This window comes from Hippoglossus hippoglossus, chromosome 10 (assembly GCF_009819705.1).
Source record: "Hippoglossus hippoglossus isolate fHipHip1 chromosome 10, fHipHip1.pri, whole genome shotgun sequence".
Taxonomy (NCBI): domain Eukaryota; kingdom Metazoa; phylum Chordata; class Actinopteri; order Pleuronectiformes; family Pleuronectidae; genus Hippoglossus; species Hippoglossus hippoglossus.
The window spans coordinates 27542977-27556947 of record NC_047160.1 but is presented as its reverse complement, the minus strand read 5'-3'; the positions used below and the strand labels follow the sequence as shown (position 1 = coordinate 27556947).

Below are 13971 nucleotides of genomic sequence, written 5' to 3'. Positions count from 1 at the left end.
TTAATGTCGATAACGTGATAACATCACCTGCTGTTCATCGTGATGATGGTGGAGGACTGAGTCCGGAGTTATTTCATATCATGTAGCTACAAACAAAACGCAATGAAAATCTGTAACTTTAACAAGACGAATCAAACTCATTTGGTCTCTGTCAAAAGGTCAGAGGTCACATTCTGACTTTGGATGACGAGGACAGTGATCTTATACAACCGTCCTTAAGAAAACCATTATAATGACCATTAACTTGGAAGAACTGGCTCCGATTGGTTTTCGGGCTCAGAGCGTCAGAATGCAAACTTTCTGCTTCAAGCAAAAAAATGTAAACCATCAAAAGAAGTTCAAGAAGGTTAATTCTGTCCTTTGGCTGTGTTGTCCATATAGTAGACGTTGACGAGGTGCCGGTTCAGGTGCCGGCGGTACTCCACCTCCAAAGGAAACGTACGGTCACAGAAGATGCACATGTGACTCTTGAGCTCCGTCGGTGTGGGGATCTCGTCGGTGGGCGTTTCTGGGTCGTTGGCCATCTTCCCTGACTGGGTGCCGGTGCCGTTTAGGCCGGAGTCGTCGCTACCCTCCGAGGCACTGTCGCTGATGTCACTTCCCCCTTCGTGGCTGCTGTGAATCCCCTCATCATCCTCGGTGTCAGCGGGTTTGATTCGCTGGCTTGGAAGCACCAGAGAGGGCGGCGATGTGGGTTTGAGGAAGGTAGGCGCAGGGCAGTTTTCAGCTGGAGAGGGTGTGTCCTCACCTGGGCTGCAGGTGTGTGACACCTCCATTTTCTCTGAGGTTTGGTTCAGAGGCTTCTCCAGCACAGTTTCATCTGTTGGGGTTTTCTGCTTCTCAGGGCAGGGTTCTGTCGGTGGGTGCTCAGAGTTCGTGGCGACCGTTGGGTTGTCTGGTTGAGTGGATGCTTCTGGAGCCTCAGTGGACGGACTGTTTGCTGATGTCATCTTGTCTTCAGCTGAGTCATCAGGTTTCTGAAGTCCTGGAACTCTTTTGCTGGACTTCCTTGTCATCTTGTGCTTTACTGGTGTTGCCCCGTTGGACTTGTGCTGCGTGAGAGTGGCTTCAACTGCCTTGTTGGACTCATCGGAGGCGGGTTTCGACTGCAGCTTCTCAGCAGCTAAGGCTTTCATTCGCCTGGTCTTGGACGGCGTCTCAGCTGAGCACGTTTTGGAAAGATCTAATGCTTCTCCCACTTTCCTCTTTGAAGTCTTTTCTTTCCTCTGAGGACTTTGTGGTTTCTGTTGAGCTTCTTCGACATGTTCTGTAGTTTCCTCTGTCTTCTTTGATCCCAACTTCCTATGTTTATTGAAGCTTTTGTTCTCCTTTCCACTGCCATCATTCTTCTGTTCTTTTTCCCTCCCAGACTTCTCTTCATCTTTTACCACCTTTGTCCACACTATTCTTTCCTCCTTGGATCTTTGTTGGTCAGATTTCTCTGTCTCCTTTTGGTCTTTTAGGGATTTGGGTGCTTCTGCTTGGTCCTGAACAGTTGGTTTCTCTGCCGGCAGCTTCTTAACTCGTCGTTTGACCTTACTGTCTGTGTTTAAGGAAGCGATCGTCTCCGTTTCTTTAGCAGTTGTGTTGTCTGTATGTTTTTCGTTGACCTTCTCGTTTTTCTTCTGCCTTGTTGTGATTTTTCTCTCTGGCTCCATCTTGTCCTTTGTTTTCAGTAGCTTCTCTTTCTCGGACGTGATGTTGGATTTCTTCTGAGCCTTTTCCGGTGTTTCACTCTGCACAGAGTGGGCGGTGCTGGGCCTGCTGCTCTTTCTGATTGACAGATTGATTGGGCTCGAGTCCAGAGTCTCAGCCTCATTTCCATCATCCATGTCAGAATCCTCCTCAATGCAAGATGAATTGTCAAACTTGCTTGCTCTGGTGTCTGAGTTTTGTTCTACACTGTCAGGACCAAGTTTCTTGACACGCAGTTTGACTTTGGAAACGTCCACGGAGACGTCGCACCCAGAGTGCCTGGACTTGATGTGGTACTGCAGGTTGCATTTCTTGGAGGCGGCGTATTTGCAGAGCGGACAAAGGAATTGACGAGGATTGAGGTGGAGCTCGACGTGCTTCTTGAAGTTGCTGCGGTCAGCGGTCTTGTAGTCGCAGTAGGGGCAGGAAAGAGGTTTGGGGCCATTGTGGACCTGCCGGGCATGACGGGTCACCTCGTGTTGATTGGCTGCCAGGTAGTTACAGCTCTCACACTTGAACGGACGCTCACCTACACACAAAAGGATGAGATGTTATGAAACTGCAGCAGCCTATAAGTCATACACAAGAGTTTCATGCAGCAGGTGAGTCTGATGGTCGCATCTGAGGACTTGTCGTTTGTTTACTGCAAATCTGGAATCATACTTCTCCACGTCAACTCCTACGACCTACAGTTACCCATAACTCCCCTCTCTGATAAAGGTTTGCAGAGATGTTTACATGAATCTTCGGAGAAGCATAATTCCAGTTCAACACTAACTGCAGGTGGAAAACCGACGGCCATCTTTGTTTGATTCCGAAACAGGTTAAAAATGGTTTATTGTTGATCGACAGAATATTTTCCAGCCAGTTGTTCAGAGTCTTTGGATGTTGTAGAAATGGTCACAGAACAGGGGCGAGCGTTTTCTATAGATATGGTTCTATAAATCTGAGACATTCGACGTGTTGTTCATTAGCTAATAAAAAAACACTCATGTCCCTGTGTTTTTTTATTAAACCTACACAGGCCAGCCTGAGCTGAAATAAATTATTAGATTCTAATGTTTTGATCTATTCAGGCTTTAGATTTAATCAGTAAATGTTTCTATGTTTTAAATCATTGTGTGTTTATAACTTCAGAACATGAACATTAACACTGATCTGTAATCAGGACATGCAGCTTTCAGGTCGTCACCACAACACAGCAGATAAACCACTGACGACGTGAACACGACTCAATACAACACAACAGCACACAGGAAGTGACATCACGTAGAAGACTTTACCATCAATCCTCTGCTTCAGTGAGAGCAACACAAACACACAAGAGTCAACAGTGAGTGACAGGAACAACATCAACCAGTTAGTGGCAATAACACAACATCGGTAACAGTCGCCGATCGTCTTTATAAACAGTCTGGTCGTTTTTATTTCCAGGAGATGAGGAATATTTTGACTGACCTGAGTGAGTCCTCATGTGTCGGGTCAGGTGAGTCTTCTGTGAACTGGAGTAGTCACAGTACATACACTGGAAGGGACGCACACCTGTACAACACAGACATCACATGTTTACCTGGATAAAAATAAACTCATCACATCAAATAATTTCAATCATCACAAAGCAGGAAACCGAGTCTGAACCGGTCTTCAGGTGTTTGTTCCACAGCTTGATGCTGAGAGACTGGTGCTCTCCGTGTAATGAGGCAGATGTAGAAACAGCTACACTTTCTCACACAATGTCAAAAACAGAAATATCATCAAGGAATTCTATCGCAAATTTGAAAAAAAAAAATTGCCTGAATATATTAGTTAGACGCAAAGGGAGAAAATAGGCTTCATTCTAGAGGAAAAGAAGATTTAAGTATGTGATGACCTTTCATATGTTTTATAACAACATCAACTTTGTGTCCATTAGTGATTTGAAGATTGTATTTGTGCTTTGGCAACACATACCAATTAAGTTTCCTACATTGAGAAGAGAAATTGAATGGACTCACCTGTGTGAGTGCGGATGTGTTGGATGTAGTTGCTCTTGCGGTCGGAGAAGTAGGAACACTGACTGCAGGTGTGCAGTTTGCTCGGGAAGTGGTTCCTCAGGTGTTTCCTCCAGTGGTACTGACTGACGGTGGTGTATGGACACAGCGTGCATTTAAACACCCTGGAGACAAACACAAACACAGTCAGTACTTGGGTGTGGACGTCGTTTTAAGCTTAAACTTAAGAAGTTCCTCTTGGATAAAGCTTATAGTTCTGGATCAGGTCCTGAACCATCCCTTAGTTATGCTGCTATAGGTCTAGACTGCTGGAGAACTCCCATCATGCACTGAGCACTTCTCCCCTTCTCTCTGTTATCATGTCTCCACAGTCGTCAGAGCTGCTCATAGTTGAGATAATGTATATTATGATTTTGCGCTATACAAATAAAATAGAACTGAAGGTGCTTATTTGACCTACTCGCTGCAGTGGGACATTACCTGTGGTCCTCGCCCTCCTTGCTGTGGTGTTTCAGGTGTGCGATGTAATGGTCGTATCTGTTGGTGTTGTATCCGCACCGTTCACACCTGATCAGCCCTTTGACGTCACCTGCTGTGACCCCCGACTCTCCGCTGCTGTCCCCCTCCCCGCCTGATTGCGGCTGGGACTCGGGGGTCTCGATCTCCTTGGCCTTGGTCTTGCTGCGCCCCTCCACCCGGTTCACCACCATCATCTTGCTGACGCTGTGGGTGCTGAGGTGTTCGACGAACTGTTGCTCGTTCTCAGCCTGGAAGTGACACGGTTTACAGTGGAACGGTTTCTTCTTCTTTGCACCCTCTGTCACGGGGGCAGTGCCGTCTTTAAGTTTGGCGAACTTCTGGGGTATTTTCTTTTCAGTGGGGGGGCAGGGCTGAGGTCGGTGAGACAGGTCTTCAGCTTTTTCCCCATCATCCTCCTCTTCGTCTCCTGCATGGTTACCACCGACGACCACGGCGTTGAGGGGGGCGGGAGACTCTGGATACTCGACGATGCAGACCTCTCTGTGGTTCTGGTTGTCGTAGCTGTACCTGCTTGGACAGGTGAGTGAACACAGGTCAGTGTCAGAGATTCACCACACTCAGACATTAAGTGACCTTGAGCTCCCTTTTAAATTTCAGCAGTAAAAAGTATCTTAATCTTTTTTTCAGAGTCCTTGGCTCGTTTGGTTGCTTTTAATACTTTTGAATTTACCTTTATTTACACATAAATTCTTTACCATCCATTGAGTGGTATCTGTTTTTTCAGGTCAACTTTGTCGACAAGACCAGACTTTTATTTTCTCACTTTGACACAGTACATTAACATATGGACCACAAAATACACCAAACACATTAAATGCAATATGGAAAATAATGTGTGTTTTTACTATAAAAACCACAAACATGCTGAACGAAGCATTTTTAGTTCAAAATGTAATGTTATATTTTTAGACATTAAGATATATTTGTAAAACAGATAAAACAGACAGTTGATGTGCTCTTTGAGACAAATCACTGTCTTTACATTAACAGTGAGCGATTTAAACATTAAAGGTCAAACTGTCACTAAATCAAATGCTTTTTACTTTCATGGTGTGGTTTCATTTCTTTTTGTCCAAAATTCTAACTATCAGCGTCTCTGCTGTTTCTCTCCCCTGCTCAGTCCCCCCCCCCCCCTCTAGTTATTTCATTCTGTAGTTTGAATTTATATGAACATTTCTCCGTTTTGACTTGGTCGATCAACACCGAACAAAAACTAGCTCAGAGTTTCCCGTAACCAGCACTCAACGTGGCTTTGTGTTTACGCTACATAATCTTGAACATTTAACAGAGGTTTACTCAAAGTTTACAAGAGATAATCCAGAGACTAACCCAAAGACTAACCCATGACTAACCAGAGATAATCCAAAGATTACTCAGGTCTGTTGACAATGAAAAACTAGTAATGGATTTAGTGACCCTAACCCTAACCCTAGTTTAAGTTTGTGTAGCAATAGAAGAATCTCTGACCTGATGATGTTCTCGTCCTCGCTGTCGGAGTAGCTGCTTCCCACCGTCTTCAGCTCCATCATCTCTTTCTCATCAGCCGTGCTGCCGTCACAGCCGCCGCCCTCCCCTGCTGTCACCGCCGCCACGTTGGCCAGCATCACCAGCTGAGGGGCAGGCAGCGTGTTTCTTGGCAGGTCGTTAAGACTCTGACCCTCTTCCATGACAGAAACCCCGACAGGAAACATCTCATCCGAAAAGACCGTGTGAGCGGCCATGTTGACTCCAACTCCTCACCTCCGCGGGACAGACAGCTGTAGGTGGGAAGGTCAAAGGTCAACGTTCAAACTAAACACAAGTAAAGCATCAGATATATTCTGATCAACCATCAATGACACAATCAGTGTGAAGACATTTCTATCAACAGAGGAAGAAAAGTTCTATCACATCAAACTTCACACAGCTGGAATCATCCAAAAAACAACAACACTATCAAATTCACAATCATCAATTTGTTTCCTCTGTCGACGCCACAACAACCAGCTGCTTCTGAATCCGGAGGAGGAGACGGAGACCTGGATGAACCTGGATCCTCAGAGCAGAAGGTGAAGAGGCTTCAGATGTTTTCACTGAAACTTTATGTGTCTGTCTGCAGTGAACACAATGTGTCTGTCGGCCATTTTGAAACAGCACCACAGCTCAGTCGACAGCGACACACGCACGCACGCACACACACACACTAACTGAAGTCAGAGCCGGAGGACGAACAGTTAAACACATTAAAACAGAAATTAAGTTTAAATAACAACACAAGTGACGTCAGTTTAAACTTTGAATCAGACAAACACATTAAATTAAATGAAGCAGATTCAGTTTGAATCCGGATTAAAACCCGATTAAATGTGAGTTCACATTGAATCCAGAGTGAAAGTGAAGTTGTTAATATAAGTTAAATTAAATAATACAAAAGTGTAAGAACCGGGTTTGTGTGTCCGCTGAAGTTACTCTCAGTACCGTGTTGTGTGTGTTGTGTGTCCGCTGAAGTGACTCTAAGTACCGTGTTGTGTGTCCGCTGAAGTGACTCTAAGTACCGTGTTGTGTGTGTTGTGTGTCCGCTGAAGTGACTCTAAGTACCGTGTTGTGTGTCCGCTGAAGTGACTCTAAGTACCGTGTTGTGTGTGTTGTGTGTCCGCTGAAGTGACTCTAAGTACGGGGTTGTGTGTGTTGTGTGTCCGCTGAAGTGACTCTAAGTACGGGGTTGTGTGTGTTGTGTGTCCGCGGAGGTCGGCCTCTGGGCGGGCACAGGAGTGTTAGCCATGGTCCTGATCAGCCCCGGACAGCGCCTCCATTTTACCCTGAACTCGACACAACTTTCCGCCGCTCCGCTGCAGCTGCCCCGGGCCCAGAGCTCCACGGAGCCCCGCCGCCTCTCGCCCAGCCCCGCAAACACTCACCGACTCCTCCGGGACAAACTTTCACCGAGTTCCGAGCACGTTTTCCGGCCTCGGGTTAGTTTTCTTCGACGAACAGCGCGGAGACAAAAGTGGAGAAGAAGTTTCCGCACATTCCTCCACAGCAGCTGACGTACGGCCGTGACGTCATCACGTCACCCTGTCCGCCGCCAGCTGCAAGTTTGTCTGGAAGTGAAATAATCGATTAAATCATCAATAACATTGATTAAATCATGTAGATCAAGCTTCTGGTTCCTGTCCTGGGTTAAGCTGCTGTACAGTGGGGGTAGTTGTGTGGTGAAGGTGGGGGGGCGTTGAGCTGTGGCAGTTATGAGAGGCATCAGGCAGAACTGCCCCATCTCAGGACAACTCTACAGCATCGCCAAATAAACCACGTTGTCAAATGTTCCCCCGTGTGTCAGAGATGAAGTGCTCGCACCAGTTATCTCGACATGGAAGCTAGTCTCCAGAATTAAGAAAGTCCCCTCGGGCTGTAAGTCTGTAAAACATGTTAAAACACAGACTGCAGCTACTCATGCACATCAACAGCAGTGAGGAGCTCCGCTTAGGGTTTAAGCTCAGAGTGCATGAGTTTGTATATCAGACACCATGACATGTTTAAATAATAATAATAATGGTAATAATACATTTTATTTGTATAGCGCTTTTAAAAGGGTTAGACACTTATCATGGTAAAAAGAGTGACAGTAAAAACAATAACAACAAGGTAACATTATAGCAGTTAAAAGACAGTTATTTTACATTAAAAACAATTAAGATAAGATAACAAGTCCTTTATTTGTCCTGCAATGGGGAAATTTGCAATGTTACAGCAGCAGAAGACATCACATAAGCAGCATGCAGTACTTGGGTGAAGGAATATAAAGAAATAGAAATATACAACAATATATAGAATAAATATAAATGTTATTAAACCGGTATATACAGTGTAAAGAAATATATTATGTGTCAGAATATGTACAGCAAACATAACCGTTTATATTGCACAGAATTTTTTACAAATGAGTAAAGTATAGTGAATATTGCACAGTTGAGAATATTAAAGTGACAGTCCATAGTGGTGGTGCATGTAGTTTTACTGGGAGCAGAGCTGGTTGTAAAGTCTTACTGCTGCAGGAAGGAACGACCTGCGATACCTCTCCTTCAGACACTTAGGGTGGATCAGTCTGTGCTGAAGGAGCTGCCCAGTGCTGTGATGGTGTCCTGCAGGGGGTGGGACTGGTTGTCCATGAGAGAAGACAGCTTGCCATCCTCCTCTGTCTCACCACCTCCACTGGGTCAAGCGGGTATCCCAGGACCGAGCTGGCCCTCCTAATCAGTCGGTCCAGTCTCTTCCTGTCAGCAGTTGAAATGCTGCTGCCCCAGCAAACTATTACAAAGAAGATGGCAGATGCCACCACAGAGTCATAAAAAGTCTTCAGGAGCGCTCCCGGCACTCCAAAGGACCTCAGTCTCCTGAGCAGATACAGTCTGCTCTGGCCCTTCTTAAAGAGTGCACTGGCATGATTGGTCCAGTCCAGTTTATTGTTCAGGTGAACACCCAGGTACTTATATGAGGTCACTGACTCCATGTCCCTTCCCTGGGTATTCAACGGTATCGAGGGGAGTGTCTGAGCCTGCGGAAATCCACCACCAGTTCTTTAGTTTTCCCTGCATTGATCTGGAGGCAGTTCCGCTGGCACCAGTCCACAAAGTCCTGTGTCAGTCCTCTGTATTCCCTGTCCTCCTTGTCAGTGATGAGGCCGACAATCGCAGAATCATCAGAGAACTTCTGCAGGTGACAGGAGGGTGAGTGGTAGGTGAAGTCTGCAGTGTAGAGGGTGAAGAGGAACAGAGCCAGGACCGGTCCCTGAGGGGCCCCCATACTGCAGAGAGCCGTGACCGACACACGGTCCGGGGTCCTCACATACTGGGGTCTGTTGGTCAGGTAGTCCAATATCCAGGATGTGAGGTGCAGATCCACTCCAGCGTGCTCCAGTTTGTCCCTCAGAGGTGCCGGTTAAGAACATGATCCTCCCAGGCTTCTCCAGATGAGAAAGATCTCTGTGTTGTAGATAGATGATGGCATCTTCCATCCCGATGCCAGGCTGATAGGCGAACTGCAGCTTGTCCGTCGATGGTCTCAGGGGGCGGAGATGTTTTAGGACGAGCTGCTCCAGGGTCTTCATAAGGTTCAGATGTTAGTGCCACCAACCTGTAGCTGCTGAGGTCTTTTGGGTGCGGAGTCTTTGGCACCTGTACTACGAAGGAGGTCTTCCATAGCTGTTGTCATGTTTGCTTTTTAGTCTTTTTAACATCAGCGCGCTGAATTTAAGTGGGGCTGCAGTAAAAAGAACTGAGCTGTACCAACTGATAAAGATTAGAGCAGATGTTTCTGCAGGAGACTCACAGTGAGAGTGGGAGGAGGAGGTGGAGAACCATCCTCTTCCCCAAGAACTTTGCACCATGTGTCTTCTGAGGTAGAGCAAGTGGTGGAGTGCAGGCTACATGTTGTAAGCACCTGTTAAGTAAAGTTGATGTTGAGGATTTTTAATTTTTTGGGCTAGATTTTAATTGTACTGAAAATGATTTTATAGAATGAATGACTTGGAGCCTCACAGTGCATCACAGCGTGTACTGAAGCTGCTACTGGAAGCTCATGATTCAGTGGATGTGTGGAGAAGGATGAGTGGTAATTAAAAACCCTACAAGTTAAATAACTGAGACTCCAGCATCAGTTAGAACTGAAGAAACTTCTTGGATGACGGATCACAGACAGGTGATGACAGATCTGAATGGAGTCCAATCACTTTAGTTACTTTACATTTTCATGGCGAAGGAATGTCACCACATCACCATGGTGACCCCAACCTTCTTTTCTAAAAGAAGCATCATCAACCTGAGTCAGGACCAATCAAACAATAATCAATTAATTTAAAAACAATAATAAATGGCTTAGATCAATAATTGATAAACAGTTTGGCCAGTGAAGTGACGTCATAGCAAGTCACACGCGGCAACCACGCCTCTTCCTGTACCTATCCATACAGCTTCAACAACACGGAAACACATCAGCCTTCAGAATAAAAGTCCAATACACAGGTTTGTTTCTTTCCTGATCGTTTTTACATACACTTACATAGACTCATAAAGGGTACATGCTTTTTAAGGAGCTGTCACTGATATCTACAGACTAAAGACAGTGGATTGACAAAACACACCAAGACTGATCACTGGAAAAAGACCTAGAGACGACTGTCGTAAAACGACTCAATTGTTTTTCAAATGCTTGTGAATTATAACCTGCCACTTTAAGTTAGTAAAGTTACATTTTGCATTTAACTTGTTGTGTATCTTGTGTACTTTCATTTATGGTTATTACAGTCTATGTCCCTCAGCTCCTCATCTGACCTAGTAGATAGTAACCCAGCCACAAGTGGGTTACAATATCATGAAATAAAACAATAATAAAAGAAATAAAAGAAAATAATAAATTTTAGAACTACAAACAACATAAAGCCAACAACAAAGCAGTGTCATACATGTATATACTTAAACATACGGTAACAATAGTTAATAACCATGCTAACAACAATACTACTGCTAATAATGATATTAACAATAATAATATTAATGGTGATGGTAATAATGATATTTTTCACTAATGTGAAAAGATAACGGACTTTTATTTTGTCATCAGTAACCGGAAGTGCAGTGGATCATTCCGTGTCCCTGACAGTTGGTGTCTTCCGCAGTGACCGAAGTTTTCCTCGTGAGTTCGGAACTCGTGTTCGGAGTGAAAGGTTGTTTCGTTGGTGTTTGTTCGAGTAAAGTCGAGTTCTCGTGTTTGTTCGTCCAGGTCCTCCCGTCGCCTCCAGCCGGTTTGAACGGGACCTGGTGACGGAGACGCGGGGTTGAGGAGCGGCTAACCCGGTGTAGAGGTGAGCGGGACGCGCTGGAGCCCTGAGCCGCCTCTGGCTCCCGCTGCTCGGCGGCTTTATCTCACTTTGTCGTTAGAATCGTGCGGACGCAGAGTAAAATGGAGGCTGAGAGCTAACGGACGAACTGTGGACCGTCAAAGTCTGTTTCCTGCTTCCGGTGAACAGTCGAGCGGGCTCCAACTCCACCCTCCAGCCGCTCAGGATGTCCGCTGACCCCGCTAACTTCAGCCTCCTCCACCGGACCTGTAAGCTGGTGGTGCTGCTGTGTCTCCTCCACATCTCCGTCACCGTCGTCTTCTACGTCCGCTCTCTGGACATCCGGTCCGCCTTCGTCCAGAACCAGCAGTCCCACAGTAATGTCACTGAGCGGAACCAGTTACCATCCACCGGGGTCAACTCCAGAACCGGTCCGGCCGAGACCGTGACACCGAAAGACGAACCCGGGAAGGGCCAGCCGCAGCGGGGGGAGCAGGAGCCGTCGGTCCTGGAGCTCCAGCCGGAGAAGAAGCTTGAGAAAATGCCCCGAGACGTCACCTCTGCTGGGTAAGACTGTCCGAGCTCCTCCGCTGCTTTTACACCTTTACTGTGAAAAACCAGTCAAACAGTTGATCAGCTACATGTGAGACATGAAAAGTTCGAATTACAAGAACCTGCTGAGGTCAGTTTGAGAACAACAAGTTGTTTATACACAAGCTTCTTTACAGGGGAACACACAGGGGAACACACAGGGGAACACACGGTGGAACACACAGGGGAACACACAGGGGAACAGACGGGGGAACACACGGTGGAACACAGGGGAACAGACGGTGGAACACACAGGGGAACAGACGGGGGAACACACAGGGGAACAGACAGTGGAACACACAGGGGAACAGACAGTGGAACACACAGGGGAACAGACAGTGGAACACACAGGGGAACAGACAGTGGAACACACAGGGGAACAGACAGTGGAACAGACAGTGGAACACACAGGGGAACACACGGGAACAGACAGTGGAACAGACGGTGGAACACAGGGGAACAGATGGTGGAACAGATAGTGGAACACACGGGGGAACAGACAGTGGAACACACGGGGGAACAGACGGGGGAACACACAGGGGAACAGACAGTGGAACACACAGGGGAACAGACGGTGGAACACACAGGGGAACACACAGGGGATGACACAGGGGAACAGACGGTGGAACACACAGGGGAACACACGGTGGAACACACAGGGGAACAGACGGTGGAACACACGGGGGAACAGACGGTGGAACAGACAGGGGAACAGACGGTGGAACACACGGGGGAACAGACAGGGGAACAGACGGTGGAACAGACGGTGGAACACACGGGGGAACAGACAGTGGAACAGACAGTGGAACACACAGGGGAACAGACGGTGGAACACACAGGGGAACACACGGGATGACACAGGGGAACAGACGGTGGAACACACGGGGGAACAGACGGTGGAACACACGGTGGAACAGACAGTGGAACACACAGGGGAACACACAGGGGAACACACAGGGGAACAGACAGTGGAACACACAGTGGAACACAGGGGAACAGACAGTGGAACAGACAGTGGAACACACAGGGGAACAGACGGTGGAACACAGGGGAACAGACGGTGGAACAGACAGTGGAACACACAGGGGAACAGACAGTGGAACACACAGGGGAACACACAGTGGAACAGACGGTGGAACACAGGGGAACAGACGGTGGAACAGACAGTGGAACACACAGGGGAACACACAGGGGAACAGACAGTGGAACACACAGGGGAACAGACAGAGGAACAGACAGGGGAACAGACGGTGGAACAGTCAGTGGAACACACAGGGGAACAGACAGTGGAACACACAGTGGAACACACAGGGGAACAGACAGTGGAACAGACAGTGGAACAGACAGTGGAACAGACAGGGGAACAGACAGTGGAACACACAGGGGAACAGACAGTGGAACAGACAGGGGAACACACAGAGGAACAGACGGTGGAACACACAGGGGAACACACAGAGGAACAGACGGTGGAACACACAGGGGAAGAGACAGTGGAACACACAGTGGAACAGACGGGAACACACAGGGGAACAGACAGTGGAACACACAGGGGGACAGACGGTGGAACACAGGGGAACAGACAGTGGAACACACAGGGGAACAGACAGTGGAACAGACAGGGGAACACACAAGGGAACACACAGAGGAACAGACAGTGGAACACAGGGGAACAGACAGGGGAACACACAGTGGAACAGACAGTGGAACACACAGTGGAACAGACAGGGGAACAAACAGTGGAACACACAGTGGAACAGACAGGGGGACAGACGGTGGAACACAGGGGAACAGACAGTGGAACAGACAGTGGAACACGGGGGAACACACAGTGGAACAGATAGTGGAACAGACAGGAGAACACACAGAGGAACAGACAGTGGAACACAGGGGAACAGACAGGGGAACACACAGAGGAACAGACAGTGGAACACACAGGGGAACACACAGAGGAACACACAGGGGAACAGACAGTGGAACACAGGGGAACAGACAGTGGAACACACAGGGGAACAGACAGTGGAACACACAGGGGAACAGACAGTGGAACACAGGGGAACAGACAGGAGAACACACAGAGGAACAGACAGTGGAACACAGGGGAACACACAGGGGAACACACAGAGGAACAGACAGTGGAACGGACAGGGGAACAGACAGGGGAACACACAGAGGAACACACAGGGGAACAGACAGTGGAACAGACAGTGGAACACAGGGGAACACACAGGGGAACACACAGAGGAACACACAGGGGAACACACAGTGGAACAGACAGAGGAACACACAGAGGAACAGACAGTGGAACAGACAGAGGAACACACAGAGGAACAGACGGTGGAACAC

General features: G+C 47.4%; 1 protein-coding gene across 4 annotated transcripts; it reads right to left on the bottom strand.

The window, feature by feature from the left end:
• Positions 1-44: 44 nt before the first annotated feature.
• On the bottom strand, positions 45-7280 carry rest (RE1-silencing transcription factor). 4 transcript variants are annotated; one of them, XM_034597903.1, is made up of 6 exons: positions 7124-7280; positions 5694-5983; positions 4167-4736; positions 3690-3850; positions 3154-3237; positions 45-2224 (listed from the first exon to the last, which is right to left on the bottom strand). In XM_034597903.1, the coding sequence occupies exons 2-6, from the start codon at positions 5945-5947 to the stop codon at positions 348-350; spliced, it is 2946 nt and encodes a 981-aa protein (XP_034453794.1). In that variant the 5' UTR covers positions 5948-5983; positions 7124-7280; the 3' UTR covers positions 45-347. The 4 variants fall into 4 exon arrangements, with proteins under 4 accessions (XP_034453794.1, XP_034453797.1, XP_034453795.1 ...); XM_034597906.1 differs by having other exon boundaries at positions 4167-4733; XM_034597904.1 differs by having other exon boundaries at positions 5694-5979; positions 7124-7265.
• Between the last annotated feature and the right edge of the window lie 6691 nt (positions 7281-13971).